Source organism: Diabrotica virgifera, chromosome 1, assembly GCF_917563875.1.
Source record: "Diabrotica virgifera virgifera chromosome 1, PGI_DIABVI_V3a".
Taxonomy (NCBI): Eukaryota; Metazoa; Arthropoda; class Insecta; order Coleoptera; family Chrysomelidae; genus Diabrotica; species Diabrotica virgifera.
The window spans coordinates 89,558,836-89,579,325 of NC_065443.1; the positions used below are offsets into that span (position 1 = coordinate 89,558,836).

The 20,490-nt window shown below is 31.8% G+C and overlaps 1 protein-coding gene across 1 annotated transcript in view; it reads left to right on the forward strand.

Moving 5' to 3' along the window:
- Window positions 1–14,048, forward strand: part of LOC114325873 (pickpocket protein 28-like) — a 50,190-nt gene extending 36,142 nt beyond the window's left edge. Inside the window, exons 5-6 of the mRNA XM_050660344.1 lie at window positions 1–56; window positions 14,011–14,048. The exon at window positions 1–56 is cut by the window's left edge and continues 7 nt beyond it. Of these exons, the coding sequence (XP_050516301.1) occupies window positions 1–56; window positions 14,011–14,048 (94 nt within the window). The remainder of the gene's footprint in view (window positions 57–14,010) is intronic.
- Window positions 14,049–20,490: the final 6,442 nt, after the last annotated feature.

A 20,490-nucleotide genomic window follows, 5' to 3' on the forward strand; every position in this document is an offset into this window, starting at 1 on the left:
CACTTCAGTAAAAGTGTGTAACCTTTTGGATATACCATGCCTTGCAAAAATTGATGGTACGTATTTGTTTTGTTTCCAAAAATTATTGATTTAAGAAATGGTGATGTACATAATAGTTATTATTTTCATGGTATTTATTCACTTGCATATAGAATATACAGGGTAGCGAGAAAGTATGGAAACACGGTGATTTCTCGGAAACCGCTTGAACGATTTTTATAAATTTTGATGGGTAGGAATGTCCTAATGCGGCCGATATTATAGTTGTAATTACATTGTTGTAAAATCTTCCGTTTTTCTGGAAATCTAATAAACTTTCTTATTTTAAATGGAACACCCTGTATATTTTTTGCGTTTTGAAGTCCTTAAGATATACTGATTATTTTTCATGTTATGTTCCCTATACCGAAATACCATAATTTCGGAGTTATTGCTACATTTATTAAAAAAAAATTTTAAATTATACAAATTTATTTTATTTTGGACCGGGTAGATATTATTTTAGGTTCTTTGTGCCATTGGGAACAAAAAAGGTCTTTTGTAATTTTCTTCAGAAGTTAATCGTTTTCGAGTTATAAACAATTTAAAACTAAAAAAAAATCGAAAAATGACGATATTCAAGGTTCAAAAACACAAGTAAAAAAAATCATTTTTAAATTTACGAAGTACCTAAGTTCAAGCTCAAATCTTTTTCTCTCAGATATCTATAAGAATACTTGGCATATTTTATTCTAAAACATTGTTTTTTTTTTAATTGTTAATAAAGCTCATATGCGAAGACGGGCTATTGGGCTGCAATAACAACTAAAATATAATGTTTTAAAATGAAATAAGACCAAATCACTTATCGGCATCTGATAAAATAAGATTTGAGCTTGAGTTTAGGCACTTTATAGTTTCAAAAATAATATTTTTTACTTATTTTTTTGAACCCAGAATATCGTTATTTTTCGATTTTTTTCAGTTTTAATATGTTTATAACTCCGAAACGATGAACTTTTGAGGAAAATTACAAAAGACATTTTTTGTTCCCAATGACCCAAAGAACCTAAAAGAATATCTACCCGGTCCAAAAAAATAAATTTTTATAATTTGTTAAATTTTTTTTTTAATAAATATAGCAATAACTCCGAAATTATGGCATTTAGGTAAAGGGAACATAACATGAAAAATAATAAGCATTCCTTAAGGACTTCAAAACTCGAGAAATATACAGGGAGTTCCATTTCAATTAAGAAAGTTTATTAGCTTTTCAGAAAAACGGAAGATTTGACAACAATGTAATTACCACTGTAATATCGGCCGTATTAGAATACCCTCTCCCACCAAAATTTATAATAATCGTTCAAGCGGTTTCCGAGAAATTACCGTGTTTCCATACTTTTTTGCTACCCTGTATGTAATATGTCATGTATCACAAAGTTTTATCTATGTAATATTTATTTTAAAGTTGAACACAACATTTTTGAGATATGAGAGGGAATGGATATTATTACTGAGCCACTGGAACTTTGATTAGAGTAAACAGTGAAATTTGAATATTTCGGGTAGTTTCTTTATCTTCTTCCTTAGAAAATAACTTGATCTTTTTATTGTAAATAGAACACAAATAATTCAAGTACTAAAATAATAATAAAAGATAACATCAACGTATTTGATGCAAATATTGTTCTGTGCACTTTTCTCTTTGCCATATATTATCTGCTATTACGCTTCTATAATATATACCGTTTATTCTAGATATAGGTAGATATATCTACAAAAATAACGGAAAAATGCTTAGCTTGTTAAAAATTGAGAAAAGGAAACAGATCTTCTCCTTTTTTAGTTCCAAAACATGACTTTTTCAACTTCCACAAAAATGTTAGAGAAATACCAAACCCTTCCAGAAAAACAAACTTTTCAAAAATGAAACAAAACGATAGAACTATAACGAATCTTAACTTGTGACGAAAGCATATTTATATTTAACTGGACCAAAAATATTAGTATCAGAAGTAGAATAATTATAATTATGGTATTCAATTATTATTTATAATTTAAGAAAGTATTTTTTTGTGTGATTTTCAATATTTTTTCATTATTTATAATAAGTTTTAAGGTTTGCGACCGCATTTTTATCTTATGTAAAATAATAATTGAAATGTTGTTCTGAAGCTATTTTCTTGTGGCATTTTTATAATCAATTACTTTTAATGGGAAATAAGCCACAATTTTAGCAAAAAAATGATTTTATTAGAAAATTATGACAGAATGTGATAATTTTTTAATAAAATCATTTTTTTGCTAAAATTGTGGCTTATTTCCCATTAAAAGTAATTGATAATAATTGAAAATTTTTTATTTTTGTTGAAAATTGCTATAAAATCAATAGTTGCTAAGATATATGAGAAAAAACGAGGAAAATACTGATTTTTTTTAATATACTGTATAAACTCACTCATAATGAAATTATGATTTCTAGTGATAGGGTAACTTCTCTACTCGGAAACAATTTCTGTAAAAACTACGATTTTTATTGTATTTTCCATCCACATGTTAGACCGGGCAGTATCGTCGCCCCCGCTAGCGCAATTAATCCGATTCGATTTTTTTGCACAAACTTACTCAAAAAGAGGTCCTTATAACATATCCACAGGGTGCCGGGCGGTGCCGTGGTCGAAAAATTTTTTAAACAATTTTTTTTAAACAAATTCACAAAAATAATTTTTTTATTTCCAACAATTTTTTTTAGATAATTTGGGTCATTCTGAGCAAAAAAGGTCTCTTGTTATTTTTCTTTAAAATTGACTGTTGTCGAGTTATACGCGATTAAAAATTTGAAAAATGAGAAACTGGTCATTTTTAAGGCTTAATAACTCGAATAATATGACTATTTTATTTGTTAAAAAATGTTTCATTTACTTATTTGTTATTAAAATTATGTTATGTTTAATTGTTGAAGCGGATGAATTAGAATAATTGCCGTGATTGATTCTATTATAAAATATTATGCATTTAACTTGGCGATAGTTGATGAAAAATTGAATAACATTCGCAAAAAAAAATAAATAAACAAAACAAAGTTTTAAACTTTGATGTGGTCACTTTCTGACTCTCTTAATAATAATTTTTAATCAAGTTACTAACCCTTGAAAATGGCCATTTTCGCATTTTTCAAATTTTAAATCGCGTATAACTCGACAACGATCAATTTGAGACGAAAACTACAAGAGACTTTTTTTGCTCAGAATGACCCAAATTATCTAAAAAAAATTGTTGGAAATAAAAAAATTATTTGTTTAAAAAAAAATGTTTAAACAATTTTTCGACCACCGGCCGGCACTCTGTGGATATGTTATAAGGACCTATTTTTGAGTAAGTTTGTGCAAAAAAATCTAATCGAAATAGTTCCGCTAACGGGAGCGACGATACAGTTGGACTATACCGCTAATTGTTAATAACTAAAAATAACAGCTTTGTAATAAAATAATGCCAAAAATCTCTTCAAGACGTTGAAGAAGATATTTGAATCTTGATCTTGTCACTTTTTAAATTTCATAATAATAATTTTTAATCGAGTTATGAAGCCTTGAAAATGGATATTTTCGCATTTTTCAAATTTTAATCGCGTATAACTCGACAACAGTCAAGTTTAGAGAAAAATGACCAACGACCTTTTTTACTCACAAGGATCCAAATTATCTAAAAAAAATTGTGGGAAATGAAAAAATTATTTTTGTGAATTTGTTTAAAAAAATTGTTTAAAAAATTCTTCGACCACGGCACCGCCCGTCATCCTGTGGATATGTTATAAAGACCTCTTTTTGAGTAATTTTGTGCAAAAAAATCGAATCGAAATAGTTCCGCTAACGGGGGCGACGATACAGTTGGACTATACCGCTAATTGTTAATAACTAAAAATAACGGCTTTGTAATAAAATAGTGACAAAAATCTCTTCAGGACGTTGAAGAAAGTATTTGAATCTTGATTTTGTCAATTTTTGGAATTTCATAATAATCATTTTTAATCGAGTTATGAAGCCTTGAAAATGGCTATTTTCGCATTTTTCAAATTTTTAATCTCGTATAACTCGACAACAGTTAATTTTAGAGAAAAGTGACAGGAGACCTTTTTTGCTCAGAATAACCCAAATTATCTAAAAAAATTGTTGGAAATAAAAAAATTATTTTTGTGAATTTGTTTAAAAAAAATTGTTTAAAAAATTTTTCGACCACGGCACCGCCCGGCACCCTGTGGATATGTTATAAGGGCCTCTTTTTAAGTAAGTTTGTGCAAAAAAATCGAATCGGAATAATTGCGCTAGCGGGGGCGACGATACTCCCCGGTCTATGTAGTCATTTTGAAAAAGATACCGCCTGGTCTATTAAATATTGTTAAAATATATTTAAATACTCTTTAAGTTCTGTATACTTGTTTTTTTTTTATTTTATTTTTGTATTAGTTGTTAACGTCTTGGTAGAATAATTACAAAATCGCGCAGCTCAATTTTAATGAAAAGTTTCATATACAGGGACGGCTTTCGTATAGCCAAAAATACATAAGATAGTATTAAGATAGATTCATAGTATTAATGGAATATTTAAATTTGTACAGCTGTACTGTAATAAAAATACAAGAATAAAAAAACCGCTAAACGCCGTAAAAATGAGTGGCGCATACAATATTCCAGCTACAAATGATCTGATATGAATATTACGTGGCGCGAAAATGTATTTTCATTTTGATGCAAAACAAAATTCTAGTTTTATTTTAAAAGATTTTTCCATAATATTTGCTAAATTTGAAGTAAACGCGCCACAAAAGAGTAACTTTGATACAGTTTGAATTTTGAAACTCTTTTGTGGCGCGTTTACTTCAAATTTAGCAAATATTATGGAAAAACCTTTTAAATTAAAACTAGAATTTTGTTTTGCATCAAAATGAAAATACATTTTCGCGCCACGTAGTATTCAAATCAGATCATTTGTAGCTGGAATATTGTATGCGCCACTTATTTTTACGGCGTTTAGCGGTTTTTTTATTCTTGTACCAGGAGTTTTTCAAAGTTATTTATAAATTAAATTTATGAAGTTGAATGCAATGTTTCTCGACTACACGTTAAGTTTTATAAATGGTCGCCTTTGTCGCATTACCTCCCAAATGATCTAGTGTCCATCGAATGTACACTAGATTTTTTTTTTGTATTCGAAATTAGATTGAAAAAGATATTGGGATGGCCGGTAAATAAACTCGGATTGCCCGTTGCCAGATCAAATTTAGCGTCGTAACCACTGCAACTACATAAACGAAATAATCGTTAATTGGATTATACATTTGTAGCTTAATAACTTCTAAACGGCTTAACCGATTTTGATCCCTAAACATGAGTTTGAAACGTATTGAAAAGTAATATCTGATGCATCGAAGGTCAAGTAAGATAACTAAAGCTATTATAGGAATTATTGAGCTTGAAAAACCGTTTTTCCCTTAGATAATAGATTTGATCATATTTATGAAGCCTATAACTTAAAAATTAGAATTTTTCCGAATATGAATTACACACCGTTAGATTTGTCTGGAATCCTTCTATAAATGCTCAGTTATTGGCGCAATTCGTAGGTTGAAATTTTGAGTAATTGTCGAAAAACCAAAATTTTCAAAGTTTAGTTTTTCAGTTTTTCGGCTACACTGAGCCGAGTATATATCTGATCCTGACGGCTTACACACCATTTGAAAGCTTAACTCAACACTATTGATTTGGTGTATTTGAGGTTCTCCAGTCTCTTTTTGAACCGAAGATATATACCCCCAAAAAATATGCCGTTTTGTACCTACCAAGTTCTATAGCTGGCTTATGGGTGGTCAAAAGTTACAAACTACACCGGTTCTGAATCGGCCCTGACCCCCTCTTCAAACACAGAAAACAAGTTCAGATCGGTTTAACTTTTCCATACACATACATACATACATACAAGGTACATAGGTACATTGTACATAGGTACATACATATCCACAAACATTTTCCCTTTTTTCAAATAGAAATTGAGTCATATTTCTGAGATCGGTAACTTTTGAATGGTATAACCGATTTTCAAAATTAAATATGCATTGGAAAGATAATGATCAGTACTATTAGAGGCCGCAAAGGTCGACTTAAACTTTCGAAATTTTTGGGAGTTTCGGGGACGAGAACGAAAAACAGACCCTAAATAAGAAGTGCCGTAAAATCCACACCCTTGGACCAAAATGGATGGTTGACATATGAATGGGTGAGTCTTTTCCTGAACTTTAAGATGAAAGTCGGCCCAATTTTCAGTTCAGACAGATTTAGAAAATCGAAAATTTCGTTTATATAATATAGTGTCGCATGTAGGGGGGTGTAGGTGTGCGCCACTGGCGAGAACTGCCGTTCTCTGGTAATAAGTTTTTAACGTACACCATACAAAAAAACACCGCTAACCTACATTATAATGCTTCCAATTGGATTTTTCCATTTTTTTTTAATTTATTGGTTTTTTAACCTTAACTTTTTATTTTTTATATTAGAAAGTTTGTTAAAAAAATTTTTTGTAGGTTTTTATAAGATCTATAAAACTATTAATATTAAATCCTTTTATAATCCTCAGTCGCAAAAAGAGGTGACTTTGAAAGGGTTGGTAAAGGTGGTTTTTGCATGTTATTACAATTTATAATTGTCTGTAGGTCACTCAATTCTTGTTGCAGAAAAAATTTTCGTAACCCAAGTTCTTAAGAATTAAGCAAGCTACATTTTCATATCTAAACATTTTTTCGCATCTCTGATGCTAATCTTTCTATTCTGAAGAAAAGGGCATGTTTTATCAAACTACAAAAATTCGTTATTCGCTTTTAACTCCAGTTTTTTAAAAACTAATTGTTTTAAGCAGGTCAAACTTCTGTAATCTATTAAAAATACATAAATAAAAAATACGGAATAAGGTCGATGACTAATTTTAATTAGGGTGGTAATTAGGGGGTTGTTCCGATAACTTTTTGACTGAAAAATAGGGACTGGCATTTTTTTCATTATAAGTCACTTAATTTTTAAGATACATACTTTATTTTTTATTTTTGAAGATAGATCTTTTCAAACATTTAAAATTAGTTTCTATAAGTTATCCTCGAAAAATACATAGTTTTTCCGTCTTTTGACTTTGAAACTACATACAGTGTGTCAATTTTAAAACTTACAATGGCTATATCTCATGAACAAAAGCTGATATCCAAAAATGCTTGAAACCGTTTCTAGGATAGTAAGGGGGAACTAAAATGACATGAAAGAGAACTCACCCCCATCAACCCCCTAGGCCTCACCCACCACAACCAAAAAAGTTTAAATTGCAAACCCCTACGTGTGATACATCATTGAAGAGGCTATAAAAAATGCTATCCAGTGGTATAAATAATAATTATACAGGGTGAAGCAATAATTGTGAAACTTTGGATTAAATGAAAAATTTAATCATGTTTTGTTGAACTACAAATTTGATAAAAATGTCAATTAAGTAAATGTTCAAAGTGAGTTCCGTTGTTTTGTAAACAATAATACAGTCTTTTTTCCAATTCTGCACGAAATTTGGCAAATGTTTTTCTAGTAATAGGGCGACATGCTTGAGTAATTATTTCCCGCAATTTCCCAAGTGACGCAAGTTAAGTTTTATAAACAACTATTTAAGACAAAAAGAGCAAATTAAGTTTTAATTCAACAAAAAAAAGTACGAGCGGACACTTATCATTCAAAATAATAGTCCGGGAGATAGCATTACAAATAAAAAAGTCATTGTAAGCCAGCTAATATTAACACTCTGTATAATTTTTATTTATACCATTGGATAGTACTTTTTATAGTAGTATAGTATATTAATTTTTTCTATGGGGTTACCTTAAATCGGTTGTTTATAAAACTCAACTTGCATCACTTGGGGAATTGCGAGAAAGAATTACTCAAGCATGATAGAACATTTGCCATATTACTAGAACATTTGCCAAATTTCGTGAAGAATTTGAAAATAGGCTGTATTATTGTTTACCAAACAACGGAACTCACTTTAAACATTTACTTAATTGACATTTTTAATAAATTTGTAGTTCAACAAAACCTTATTAAATTTTTCGTTTAAGCTAAAGTTTCACAATTATTGTTCACCCTGTATAATTGTTATTTATACCATTGGATGGCATTTTTTATAGCCTTTTCAATGATGTATCACAAGTAGGAGTTTGCAATTTAAACTTTTTTGGTTGTGGTGGGTGGGGCCTAGGGGGTTGATGGGGGTGAGTTCTCTTTCACGTCATTTTAGTTCCCCCTTACTATCCTAAAAACGGTTTCAAGCATTTTTCCATATCAGCTTTTGTTCGTGAGATATAGCCATTGAAAGTTTTAAAATTGACACACTGTATAATATTTAGTATTTGACGAAGAAAAGCTAACATAATATAATAAAGTACAGCTCTATTACTATTGGTCTTAAAGAAAATAAAAAAAAACACACTGCTTCTTTTTTAAAAGGTATATTCGTTAATTAAAGTTGTTTTGATAAAGCAAAAACTTTTTGAGTTATTGGCAGAAAACTGATTAATAACATTGATTTTTTCGATATGAAACTAACACTTTCGATAACCAATAAATCGAAAACTATTAATTTTATCGAAAAACTGAATAAATTATTTTTTGTTTAGAATCAATGTTTTTACCAACATTTGCGGTCAAAATATAATAAAAAATTTCCACTCTCAAGATAGGGTGGTAACCACCCCATCGTAAAAGCGTCTTTCGGCATCATATAGATTTTGATCTTTGGAGTTTCCACTACTTATTGTCAAATTTTCAAGCAAATCGATCCATTCTGTAAAAATTGCGAAGTGAAAAGTTTCAGTTCCTGGACTAATTATACTTTTGGAGCTCTATAACTTTTGAACGGCTTAACTGATTTTGATCAATAAACATGAGTTTGAAACGTATTGATAAGTAGTATCTGATGTATCCAAGATTAAGTATGATAACTGAACGTATTACAGGAATTATTGAGCTTGAAAATCCGTTTTTCTCATAAGAAATAGATTAAATCATATTTTTGAAGCCTATAACTTAAAAATTCGAATTTTCCCAAATATGAGGTATACACTGTTAGATGCGTCTAGAGATTTTCTACAAACGCTCAGTTATTGGTGCAATTCGTAAGTTGAAATTTTGAGTAATTGCCGAAAAACCAAAATTTTCAAAGTTTAATTTTTTAGTTTTTAGGCTATGGTGAGCAGTGTATATGTCTCAGATTGATAGCTTAGGCACCGTTTAAAGGATTAACTCAATCCTATTGATTTGGTGTATTTGCGGTTTTCCTGCCTCTCCTTGAACCTAAGATATATACGCCCAAAAAATATATGCTATTTTGTATCTACCTAGCCCTCTAGCTGGCTTACGGGTAGTCAGAAGTCAAAAATTCCATCGGTTCTGAATCGGCCCTCACACCCTCTTGAAACACAGAAAATAAAATTCAGATCGGTGTAACTTTTCCACACACATACAAACATACATACATACAAACATATCCACAAACATTTTCCCTTTTTAAATAAAAATTGAGTCATACTTCTGAGCTCGGTAACTTTTGAATGGTATAACCGATTTTCAAAATTAGACATCCGTTGGAAAGTTAATGATCAGTTCTATCAGAAGCCGTAAAAGTCGGACTTAAATTTTTGAAATTTTTGGGAGTTTTGGGGACGAGAACGAAAAACAGACCCTAAATGGGAAGCGCCATTGGACCAAAATGGAGAGTTGACATATGGATGGGTGAGTTTCTTCCTAAACTTTAAGATGGGATTTGGTCCAATTTTCAATTCAGTCAGATTTAGAAAATCGAAAATTTCGTGTATATACAGTGTCGCTTGTAGGTGTATTGTTGTTGAAGTTGTGCGCCACTGACGAGAACTGCCGTTCTCTGGTAATAACATCTTTAAACAGAAATATAAAAAATCGAAACAATATTTGATCAAAACAAAATGAAATTTCATCGAAGTATGATGAATCTGTGTAGATATTGATGTTTTTGATTTAGGATCTCCTACCTTAAAAAATTACCGTATATTAATTGTTGGTATCCTCTTCTTCTTTTAACACAATTTTCTTTACAAATTTAAGAAGGAAAGCTATTGAACCCATTTCAATAGGATCTTCCTTTAAGCCAATAGAAAACGTATTTTATTTTAAAAAAATACTATAATAATGAGACAAAAAGAAAAAGATTTTCAGCTTAATTTTCTTTTTCTTTTGGCCTCAGTGTCCTAAATGGGTCTTTGCCTGGACCTCGATTTTTGACCCTTCGCTTCGTTATCGATAATTCGATATCTGTACACTAAACAGATACGAAGCGAATACGTACGAACATTAATTATTCTTACCAGGGTATGTGACAGGTAAAAACTCTATTAATTCTAGCATAACGGAAGTGGCCAGTTGCACAAGATGAAACCTAGATTAGATAAGATCTGAGTGTCCGCTCGCTCTGTATAGATAAACTGTCAAAGAGGGGCATGTACTCAAATATCTAGGAGTAATACTAGATAAGAGGCTTACATGGAATGCCCATCTGGAAGAAATATCCAAAAAAGCAAATTTTTTTCTTTGGACATGTTTATGTCATTGTTAGATACGAATACCTTGCACTTTCCACACCACATATTTGGAACTTCTCTGCCAAACGAGCAGAGAAGATGAGCTCATTTACATAATACAAAAGCAGAAAACTGCATATCTCATCTAACATTTTATGAGAAACAACAGATAGAAGATACAAGTTTAATAGAGGGTAAAATTGAGGGCAAACGTGTACCAGGACAAAGGCTTACACATATACGATATTGGATGGACTTGTTCTCTTATGTAAAGTGATTTATTTCTCAATTGAAAGTTTTGCTTTAATAAAATTAAAAGTAATATTAAAAATAAAACTTTTATTGAGACCAACTTTCTGGTAACGCCTTGATGGTTCATGCAATTTACAAACCAACCGAATGCTGAAAAAGGAAGGCCAGGGGAGATCTATAAATGGCATCTGACTTCCTGCGTGTGCAGCTTGCCAAAATTCCAAAGAAAATTTGGTCCGCATGCTTATTTAGGAGTAAAATTAATAGAAAATAATAATTTAGTTGTAAAACGAAATCAAGAGACGTCTTATATTGTAATGATATGCCGATATGCTGAACACGCCTCGACACTGGGAACCGAGCGATTCTCTCAATTCGCGCAGATGCCCCCACCGAGTTCCACCTCTCCGAGACAACACGGGCACACGGATATTTAAGAAGGTCGCAAGCAGAAATCAGTCAGTCCTGAACGACCGTTCTGGGCTCCATAACCAGCCAAGCGAAGTGAGCGAGGCAGGCTGACCTGAGTCGCGACGTGCACCGTTTTGACGTGATTCGCAAACTTAGGCAGGCCAACTCGAAACGCAAGGTGTACCGAAGTAAGGTAATTTGCGACTCGTATTTCAACGGAGGCAAGCGTAGTGAGCGAGCCCCCGATAAATATATATTTGAATATCGCTGTTAATTTTGTTCTCCTGTTACAGACGCCTATCCGGGGGAGGACTTCGCTGGGACGGAATAGAAAACTGAATTATTATTTTGACTTATTTTGTATATAATTTAGAATTAATAGATTTGCTTTATTTTCAACCTGTGTTTTACTGAGTCTGTCGTCCTAAAAGAACTACCACGTGACAAATTTGGCGCCCGAGCAAAAATTAGAATATACGCAAGTAAACGTCGTTACTCGACGCCCGGATAATACCAAAAATGCCGACAGATAAAGACACAGACTCAGTATCAGGTGCCACGACGGGTACGTCATGGATAAATCGTCTTTCCAAAGAGGACTTACAGCGCGACGCCGAAAGGTGCGGATTGGATTCCAAAGGAACCGTCGACGAGTTAAGGTTAAGACTCAGAACCTTTTGTAAGGATCGCGGGGAAACGACAGGAACAATCCCAAAAATCAATACTTCCAAGGAAGCCGAACCAGATACACTGACCCAAAGAAATTTCATTAATCAGAAACCAATTACAAGACTTAACAATGACAAAACAAATGAGGCAATCAGATTTCGTTGTGTCAGGATAACAAGGTTCTATCTGCAAATTTTTTAAAATTGAGATTTTTATGTAACTTGGTTCTATTTTATGTTCTTTGCCTTAATATGATCCTAGCACCGACATCTATTAACAGGTGGCTGAAATACGTAAGTTACAAGGTTCTATCTCAGAGAATTTTAAATGTTGATAAGTTAACAAGCTTCTAACTAACATAAAAAACAGTCAACTAAGTACACAGGGTCCTATCTGCAAGAACTAAAAGTGTTTATAAGTTAATAATAAAACTTTATTAAACAACTAGAAGTTGTTTTATTGTATACTAATTGTTAAACAAAGGTATGTGTGGAAAATAGAACTTGATTAAATAAGTTTAATTCATTTCTCAAATCAGAACTCCTTTGTATTAACTATTGAAGTAATTTTTTACTGTTAATAAAAATATATTAATTTTTTTTAAAATTTACATTGTTAACACATAAAAGTGGCGACAATAGTAAAATAAATACATAACATAGAAACTTTAAACAGTCATAACTAAAAATGGCACATGAGGCAGTTAGAACCTTGTTATTCTGACACAACGATTTGCTAAATCAAGTACGGATGTGGAACACACACTTCGACAAGAAACATTCGGATGCAGTAGACTTCATAGAAAGTATAGACGAATTAAGCCTAGCCTACGAGGTCAATAAGCAAGATCTGCTAAAAGCATTACCAGAATTGTTAGGAGACCATGCATTGTTATGGTACCGAAACAACAGCAGAAATTGGGATTCATGGACGGACTTCATCAAAGATTTTAAGAAAGCTTTCTATCCCAGAGAATATTTACTACAGCTAGAGGAGCAAATCCGAAACAGGAAGCAAAGGAAAAACGAACCAGTGGATAGATACATCACGGATATTCAAACATTAATCAGACGAGAGGGATCTTTTTCAAGAAACCAAGAACTCGACAGGATATATAAAAATATGCTGCCAGAATATAAGCTTTATGCTCGCCGCCGGGATTTTGAAAACTTATCGGGATTGCAAGAATTGGCCCAAGAATACGAAATTTTGGAAGAGAATTAGATACGACAGATGTGACAAACGACCAGGGTATACAGGGGTTCGCAGAAAACTTAAGCAAGTTAGAAGCGTTAAGGGAATTGGCAAAAGTACACATCGAACACGCTTTCGAGGACCAAAAGAAACATTACAATTTAAGGCGAAGAGACTGGCGGCCACATCCAGGAGACCGTGTCATGAAAAAGGAACACTATCTATCATCGGCTAGTGCAGCGTTCACCAGCAAGTTAGCGCCAAAGTACTCGGGACCATACATACTAACATCCGTGATATCGCCAGTAATCGTAAAACTGCAATTCGCCGATAGCAGTAGCCGCAAGCAGATGACGGCGCATGTAAAAGATTTAAAGCCGTGGGTGGGAGAAGAAATCCCGGAGGAGCACCCAGAGGAATAGATGGGATCAAACGACTGTAGACAAAAAAAAGGTATGTTACTTCTTTTTTTTTTTCGAAGAAGAGGGGGTGTAATGATATGCTGAACACGACTCGACACTGGGAACCGAGCGATTCTCTCAATTCGCGCAGATGCCCCCACCGAGTTCCACCTCTCCGAGAAAACACGGGCACACGGATATTTAAGAAGGTCGCAAGCAGAAATCAGTCGGTCCTGAACGACCGTTCTGGGCTCCATAACCAGCCAAGCGAAGTGAGCGAGGCAGGCCGACCTGAGTCGCGACGTGCACCGTTTTGACGTGATTCGCAAACTTAGGCAGGCCAACTCGAGAAGCAAGGTGTACCGAAGTGAGGTAATTTGCGACTCGAATTTCAACGGAGGCAAGCGTAGTGAGCGAGCCCCGATAAATATATATTTGTTCTATATATATTTTGTTCTTCTGTTACAGACGCCTATCCGGGGGAGGACTTCGCTGGGACGGAATAGAAAACTGAATTATGATTTTGACTTATTTTGTATATAATTCAGAATTAATAGATTTGCTTTATTTTCAACCTGTGTTTTACTGAGTCTGTCGTCCTAAAAGAACTACCACGTGACAATATTTCAGACGTTTAGAGAGTGCCATAAACACTAGGGTGGACCGCAAAAATTGTTTCTGTAAAATAACAACATCTGAGGCCAAAAATTTTCATTGCACTAAAACACAAATTTTAACCCCAAAATGAGTAGCTAAACATATTTTTCTCCACTGCCACAAGGGCTCTATATGTTTTTAATATAAAAAGTAATTGTGGCATTGGAAAAAAATTTAAAAAAATAAATTCTTTCAAACGCAGATGTTCATCTTTTTATTACCTAATTTTTGAAACATCAGGGTTATTTATTTTGTCTCAAAAAAAAAATCTCAAAAAAAGTTGAAATAAAATCTGTATTTTTAGTCGGTAATAAAATCTTGGCAGGTTCATGTATACCTTGTAGAATAACGTATATGTACTTTATTTCAGTATTTCGTCACTAAAAATTGGTGATTATTTAATAATAAATAGACAAAAATTCATTTAGAAACCTACTTCAAAAAATGTGGCGAAATGCCCAAATAAAGTAGGTATACGTTACCATAAAGAAAGAAGAGAAAGAGAAAAGAAAAGAGTTGGGGTTCAGAACGAGTTTATTCCATTATTTCTTCTTGGTCTTTACTTGATGGACGGAAAGACAACACTTTCGTAGTTCAGAAAATGGCAAGTAAAACTGTGGGAAAGAGCATATCACAATGTTAGAAGAACCTGGTTCTAAGTATCTGGGTCACATTTGTCCTACGTCTGGCACTGTTATGAATATAGTACCTAAATAGAATCTTGTGAGTTTTTAAAAAATGGAATTTGGACCTCAGTATCTTAGAGGTCGTCGGCTATAACGGCACTGTCCCAAACATAGGGTTTAAAGGGGGCATTTGAGTGTTACGTTACTGGAGAATAAAATTGGAAGGGCCCTGCATTGAAAACGACAGCAAGTTTGTAAAACTTTTTCTTTAGCTTCATTATCAAAAATAGCATCAGTTGACGAATTCCACAGCGACAATCTCGGTACAAAGCTAAAATACCTGTACTATATTAATTTGTCAAGTTAAACTTGGATTTTCTTGAGAACAACTTTCTACATTTTCGTTGGCTTACCACTGCTTCCCGTAACCTTCAGTTATAATTTACAAAAACCAACCCATTTTGTAATGATAGTGTATGCGCCCTTGTACTTTTTAAGGCTTAACCGTCATGAATTTATGGACCAAGACATCTATTCAAGACAATGCGACATTTTACTACCAGAATTAAAGGATTTAGTCTACAAAAGTATTCAGAGAAATGGATATTTAGTGAGTCCAGAAAATATTATTTTCGCTGTGTTATTTGACGAACGTAAACACATAAGACTACTGGGATTCCAATGAATTTTGAAGAGTAGACAGATAAATTGCAACAATCATCGACGTTTCGTAGTATCAGAATTATTTTTTGAGTCTAAGGAGTACCTACTTTGAGGTTATCGGCTGCCAGAAAGTTTTATGGGCAGAGCCTCCCATAGGGGACGAAGGGAAATTGTTAAAATCCCGAAACCAGTCTTTTGGCGTGTATGTTCCTTGGAACGGACTGAAATCAAGGGAAGTTATGCCAAAATATGAATTAAAGAAAGACTTTTTTGGATTGATCTGTTTGTTACTTAAAAGAGATAACATTCTGTTTTTTATAGTTATAGGTTATATTATTATACCTAGATTAGTTAGACTGTTCTGTATTTTTGTTTACTTTTATTTATTTAAAACAAAGTCGACTTTAGCCCATATATCATACAGTAAAAATAGAGGTTTTTTGAAAAATTCTTATTTTTTATATAGCTTTGTGGAAGTAGAAATAATTAATTAACCAAAATACTATGATGCCAGTTATCTTATTAAACACTTTTTTGGCTAAGTCGACCATAGCAGATTAAAAAAAAACTAATTTGACATATTACATGAGTAGATTTTTCGACAAAATCTCATTTTTATACAGGGTGTCCCGAAAAGATTGGTCGTAAATTATACCACACATTCTGGGGTCAAAAATAGATCGATTGAACCTAACTTACCTCAGTACAAATGTGCTCATAAAAAAAGTTACAGCCCTTTGAAGTTACAAAATGAAAATCGATTTTTTTCAATATATCGAAAACCATTCGAGATATTTTAATGAAAATGGACATGTATCATTCTTATGGCAGGAACATCTTAAAACAAAATTATAGTGAAATTTGTCCACCCTATAAAACTTTTATGGGGGTTTTGTTTCCTTAAACCCCCCCAAACTTTTGTGTACGTTCCAATTAATTTATTATTGTGGTACCATTAGTTAAAAACAGTGTTTTTAAAACTTTTTTGCCTCTTAGTATTTTTTCGATAAGCCAGTTTTTATCGAGATGTGCCTTCTCTTTTAATATGTTTACATAAAAATTTTATGGGGGTTTTGTTCCTTTAAACCCCCCAAATATTTGTGTACGTTCCAATTAAACTATTATTGTGGTACCATTAGTTAAAAACAGTATTTTAAAAACTTTTTTGCCTCTTAGTCTTTTTTTGATAAGTCACGTTTTATCGAGATGTGGCTTCTTTTTCAAAATATAACTAAAAATATAAATTATAAATAAATTTTCAGATTATTAACAGGTTTCTATAATCGTACTTAACCATATACTTATATGTGGTGGATTTGACAAGTATTCAAAATATATCGATAAACACTGGCTTATCGAAAAAGTACTAAGAGGCAAAAAAGTTTTAAAAACATTGTGTTTAGCTAATGGTGCCACAATAATAAGTTAATTGGAACGTACACACAAGTTTGGGGGGATTTAAGGGAACAAAACCCCCATAAAATTTTTATGGGGGGCACAAATTTCACTTTAAGTTTTAAGTTTTAAGTTTTTTTTTTAAGATGTTGCTGCCATAAGAATGCCACATGTCAATTTTCAATAAAAAATCTCTAAGAGTTTTCGGTATATGAAAATAAAACGATTTTCATTTTGTAACTTCAAAGGGTTGTAACTTTTTTTGTGTGCACTATTGTATATAGGTAAGTCAGGTTAAATCAACCTATTTTTGACCCCAGAATCTGTGGTATAATTTATGACCAATCTTTTCGGGACACCCTGTATAGCTCTGTGGCAGTGAAAAAAAAATTAAATTAATAATAAAACAAAACACCGTGAAGTAAGTTATCTTATCATACATCTTTTCTAAAGTCAGGAAACTTAATTAAAAAAACAAAATAAAAACATATTACTCAACGGCCCACCCCAATAAACACCCTTACCGGTTTCAAGCTCGTTAGCTTTCATCAGATAGTGTACCTATATATGACTATGTCAAAAGGAACTGAAACAAATCCAACTGTTAGTGCCGAATTAAAACAAAATAACATGACATGGATGCCGTGGCGGAATCTGCACAAAACAAATTAAAGTTTTACTTTAAAAAATTTAAAATAACTTTAAAAATAAAACTTTTATTGAGACCATATTTCTGGTAATGCCTTCGTGGTTTCTACAATTTACAAACCAACCGAATTCTGAAAAAGGAACTCCAGGGGAGATCTATAAATTGCATCTAACTTCCTGTCTATTCAGCGTTGGTTTGTAAATACCCCAGGCCGTGGGTGAAAAATAGGTCGATTTCAGGATATAATTCAGGAATTTTTGAAACCTATCAGGTGTTGTAAAGGACGAAGCCAGGAATAACTTCTACTGAAATGTAACCAAAAATATTGTGCGCTTTTTTTTAATTGCGATTTTCATTTGTTAAATTTGCAATTTTTATTGATTTTTAATTTTGTAGCTTAGGATATTGATTTTAGAGAAAAACTTTTTAATAAAAAGTTGTAGTAAATTAAAAAACCTACAATTTGAGCTACGGTAAGTTTAATTTCGTTAATTGGTTATTGCAAAACAGCCTGCGAAAAGTCCAAAATGGCCGTTTTTTACAATTGCATTATTTATTGTACAAAAAATTTTTTTTATTTTTTAAGGCTTTAAAATGAAGATCTTTCAATTCCAAACATAAAAAAAATTGTAAAGCCAGACTAACGAATTTGTTGCTTAGATATTATAAATTGTTTATCACAAGAGGTCAAATGTCGAAGGCTATAACTTTTTGAAAAAAAATCGTAGAAAGTTAGTGAAACATCCGATCTCCTTCGAAAGATTTATATTTTCATATTCTGATGTAAATGAATGCGTAAAACATTTTTAAACCTCTAATTTTTGGGTTTGAAAATAAGGGGGCAAATTTGGTTATAAACATTTAGAGCTGAAGCGGCCCTGTAGATCCTAGGAGTTTCTAACTTACAGAGTATTGTTGCTGAAGACAAAACGAAGATTTATAAAAAAATAAAAATTTTCTACAACCAACTGAAGCCGAGATAATTGTTTTTTTTTTCTTAAGTCGTAGTGCCTTTATTTATAACAATTAAAAAATTACTTTACAGTCATTGACTAAAGAAAGACTTATATTATCTTAAAATAAAAACTATTATAAAATATAATTACATTTAATTATTAAAAATTATTTTTAAAATCGGTGCTTTTGCGAGCGGTCGAATTTTGCAAATCGCTCGGCTCGCTTCAAATCCGCGCGGTCGGAAAATTTTCACGTAACTTGTATTAAATTTTGACAGAAAACAATTTAATAATATTACCGTTATAATATACAATCTATTTACCACTGTATTTGTTTTTCTTGATAAACTTTTATATGTGAAATTTCATTTCTGAACAAAGAATATTACAAAAATGGTACATATATATGAAATATATAACTATATTTTTAATTTTTTCATTGTTATATAAATATAATAATAATAATGTTACTTCTTACTATAATATACATAAAACTTTTTCTTCTTGTAGTGACTATTCTTTTTGGATTTCACATATAAAAGTTTATAAAGGAAAACAAATACAGTGGTAAATAGACTGTATATTATAATGGTAATATTATTAAATTGTTTTCTGTCATTTAATACAAGTTACGTAAAAATTTTCCGAGCGCGCGGATTTGAAGCGAGCCGGGCGATTTGCAAAATTCGGCCGCTTGCAAAAGCACCGATTTAAAAAATAATTTTAATAATTAAATATAATTATATTTTATAATAATTTTTATTTTAAGATAATAAGATAATATAAAGTCTTTCTTTAGTCAACGACTGTAAAAGAATTTCTTAACTGTTATAAATAAAGGCACTATGATTTAAGAAAAAAAAAACAATTATCTCGGCTTCAGTTGGTTGTAGAAAATTTTAATTTTTTTATAAATCTTCGTTTCGTCTTTAGCAACAATAATCTGTAAGTTAGAAACTCATAGGATATACAGGGCCGCTTCAGCTCTAAATATTTATAACGAAATTTGCCCCCTTATTTGCAAACCCAAAAATTATCTCGGCTTCAGTTGGTCGTAGAATTTTTTTATTTTTTTATAAACCTTCGTTTCATCTTCAGCAACAATAACATGTAAGTTAAAAACTCATAGGATGTACAGGGCCGCTTCAGCTCTAAATGTTTATAACGAAATTTGCCCCCTTATTTTCAAATCCAAAAATTAGAGGTTTAAAAATGTTTTACGCATTTATTTACATCAGAATATGAAAACATAACTCTTTCGAAGGAGATTGGATGTTTCACCAACTTTCTACGATTTTTTTTCAAAAAGTTATAGCCTTCGACATTTTACCTCTTGGGATAAACAATTTATAATATCTAAGCAACAAATTCGTTAATCTGGCTTTACAATTTTTTTTATATTTGGAATTGAAAGATCTTCATTTTAAAGCTTTAAAAAATAAAAAAAATTATTTGTACAATAAATAATGCAATTGTAAAAAACGGCCATTTTGGACTTTTCGCAGGCTGTTTTGCAATAACCAATTAACGAAATTAAACTTAACATAGCTCAAATTGTAGGTTTTTTAATTTCTACAACTTTCTATTTAAAAGTTTTTCTCTAAAATCAATATCCTAAGCTACAAAATTAAAAATCAATAAAAATTGCAAATTTAACAAATGAAAATCGCAATTAAAAAAAAAGCGCACAATATTTTTGGTTACATTTTAGTATTAGTTATTCCTGGCATCGTCCTTTACAACACCTGATAGGTTTCAAAAATTCCTGAATTATATCACGTTTTTTTCACCCACAGCCTGGGGTAAAATTGTAGAAACCACGAAAGCGTTACCAGAAACTTGGTCTCAATAAAAGTTTTATTATTAATATTATTTTTAATTTTATTAAAGTGAAACTTTCAATTGTTCTGTGCAGATGCCGCGACGGTATCCATGTCATGTTTTTTTTTGTAATTCACTACTACTCTATAAATTGCATCTAACTTCCTGTTTATTCAGCGTT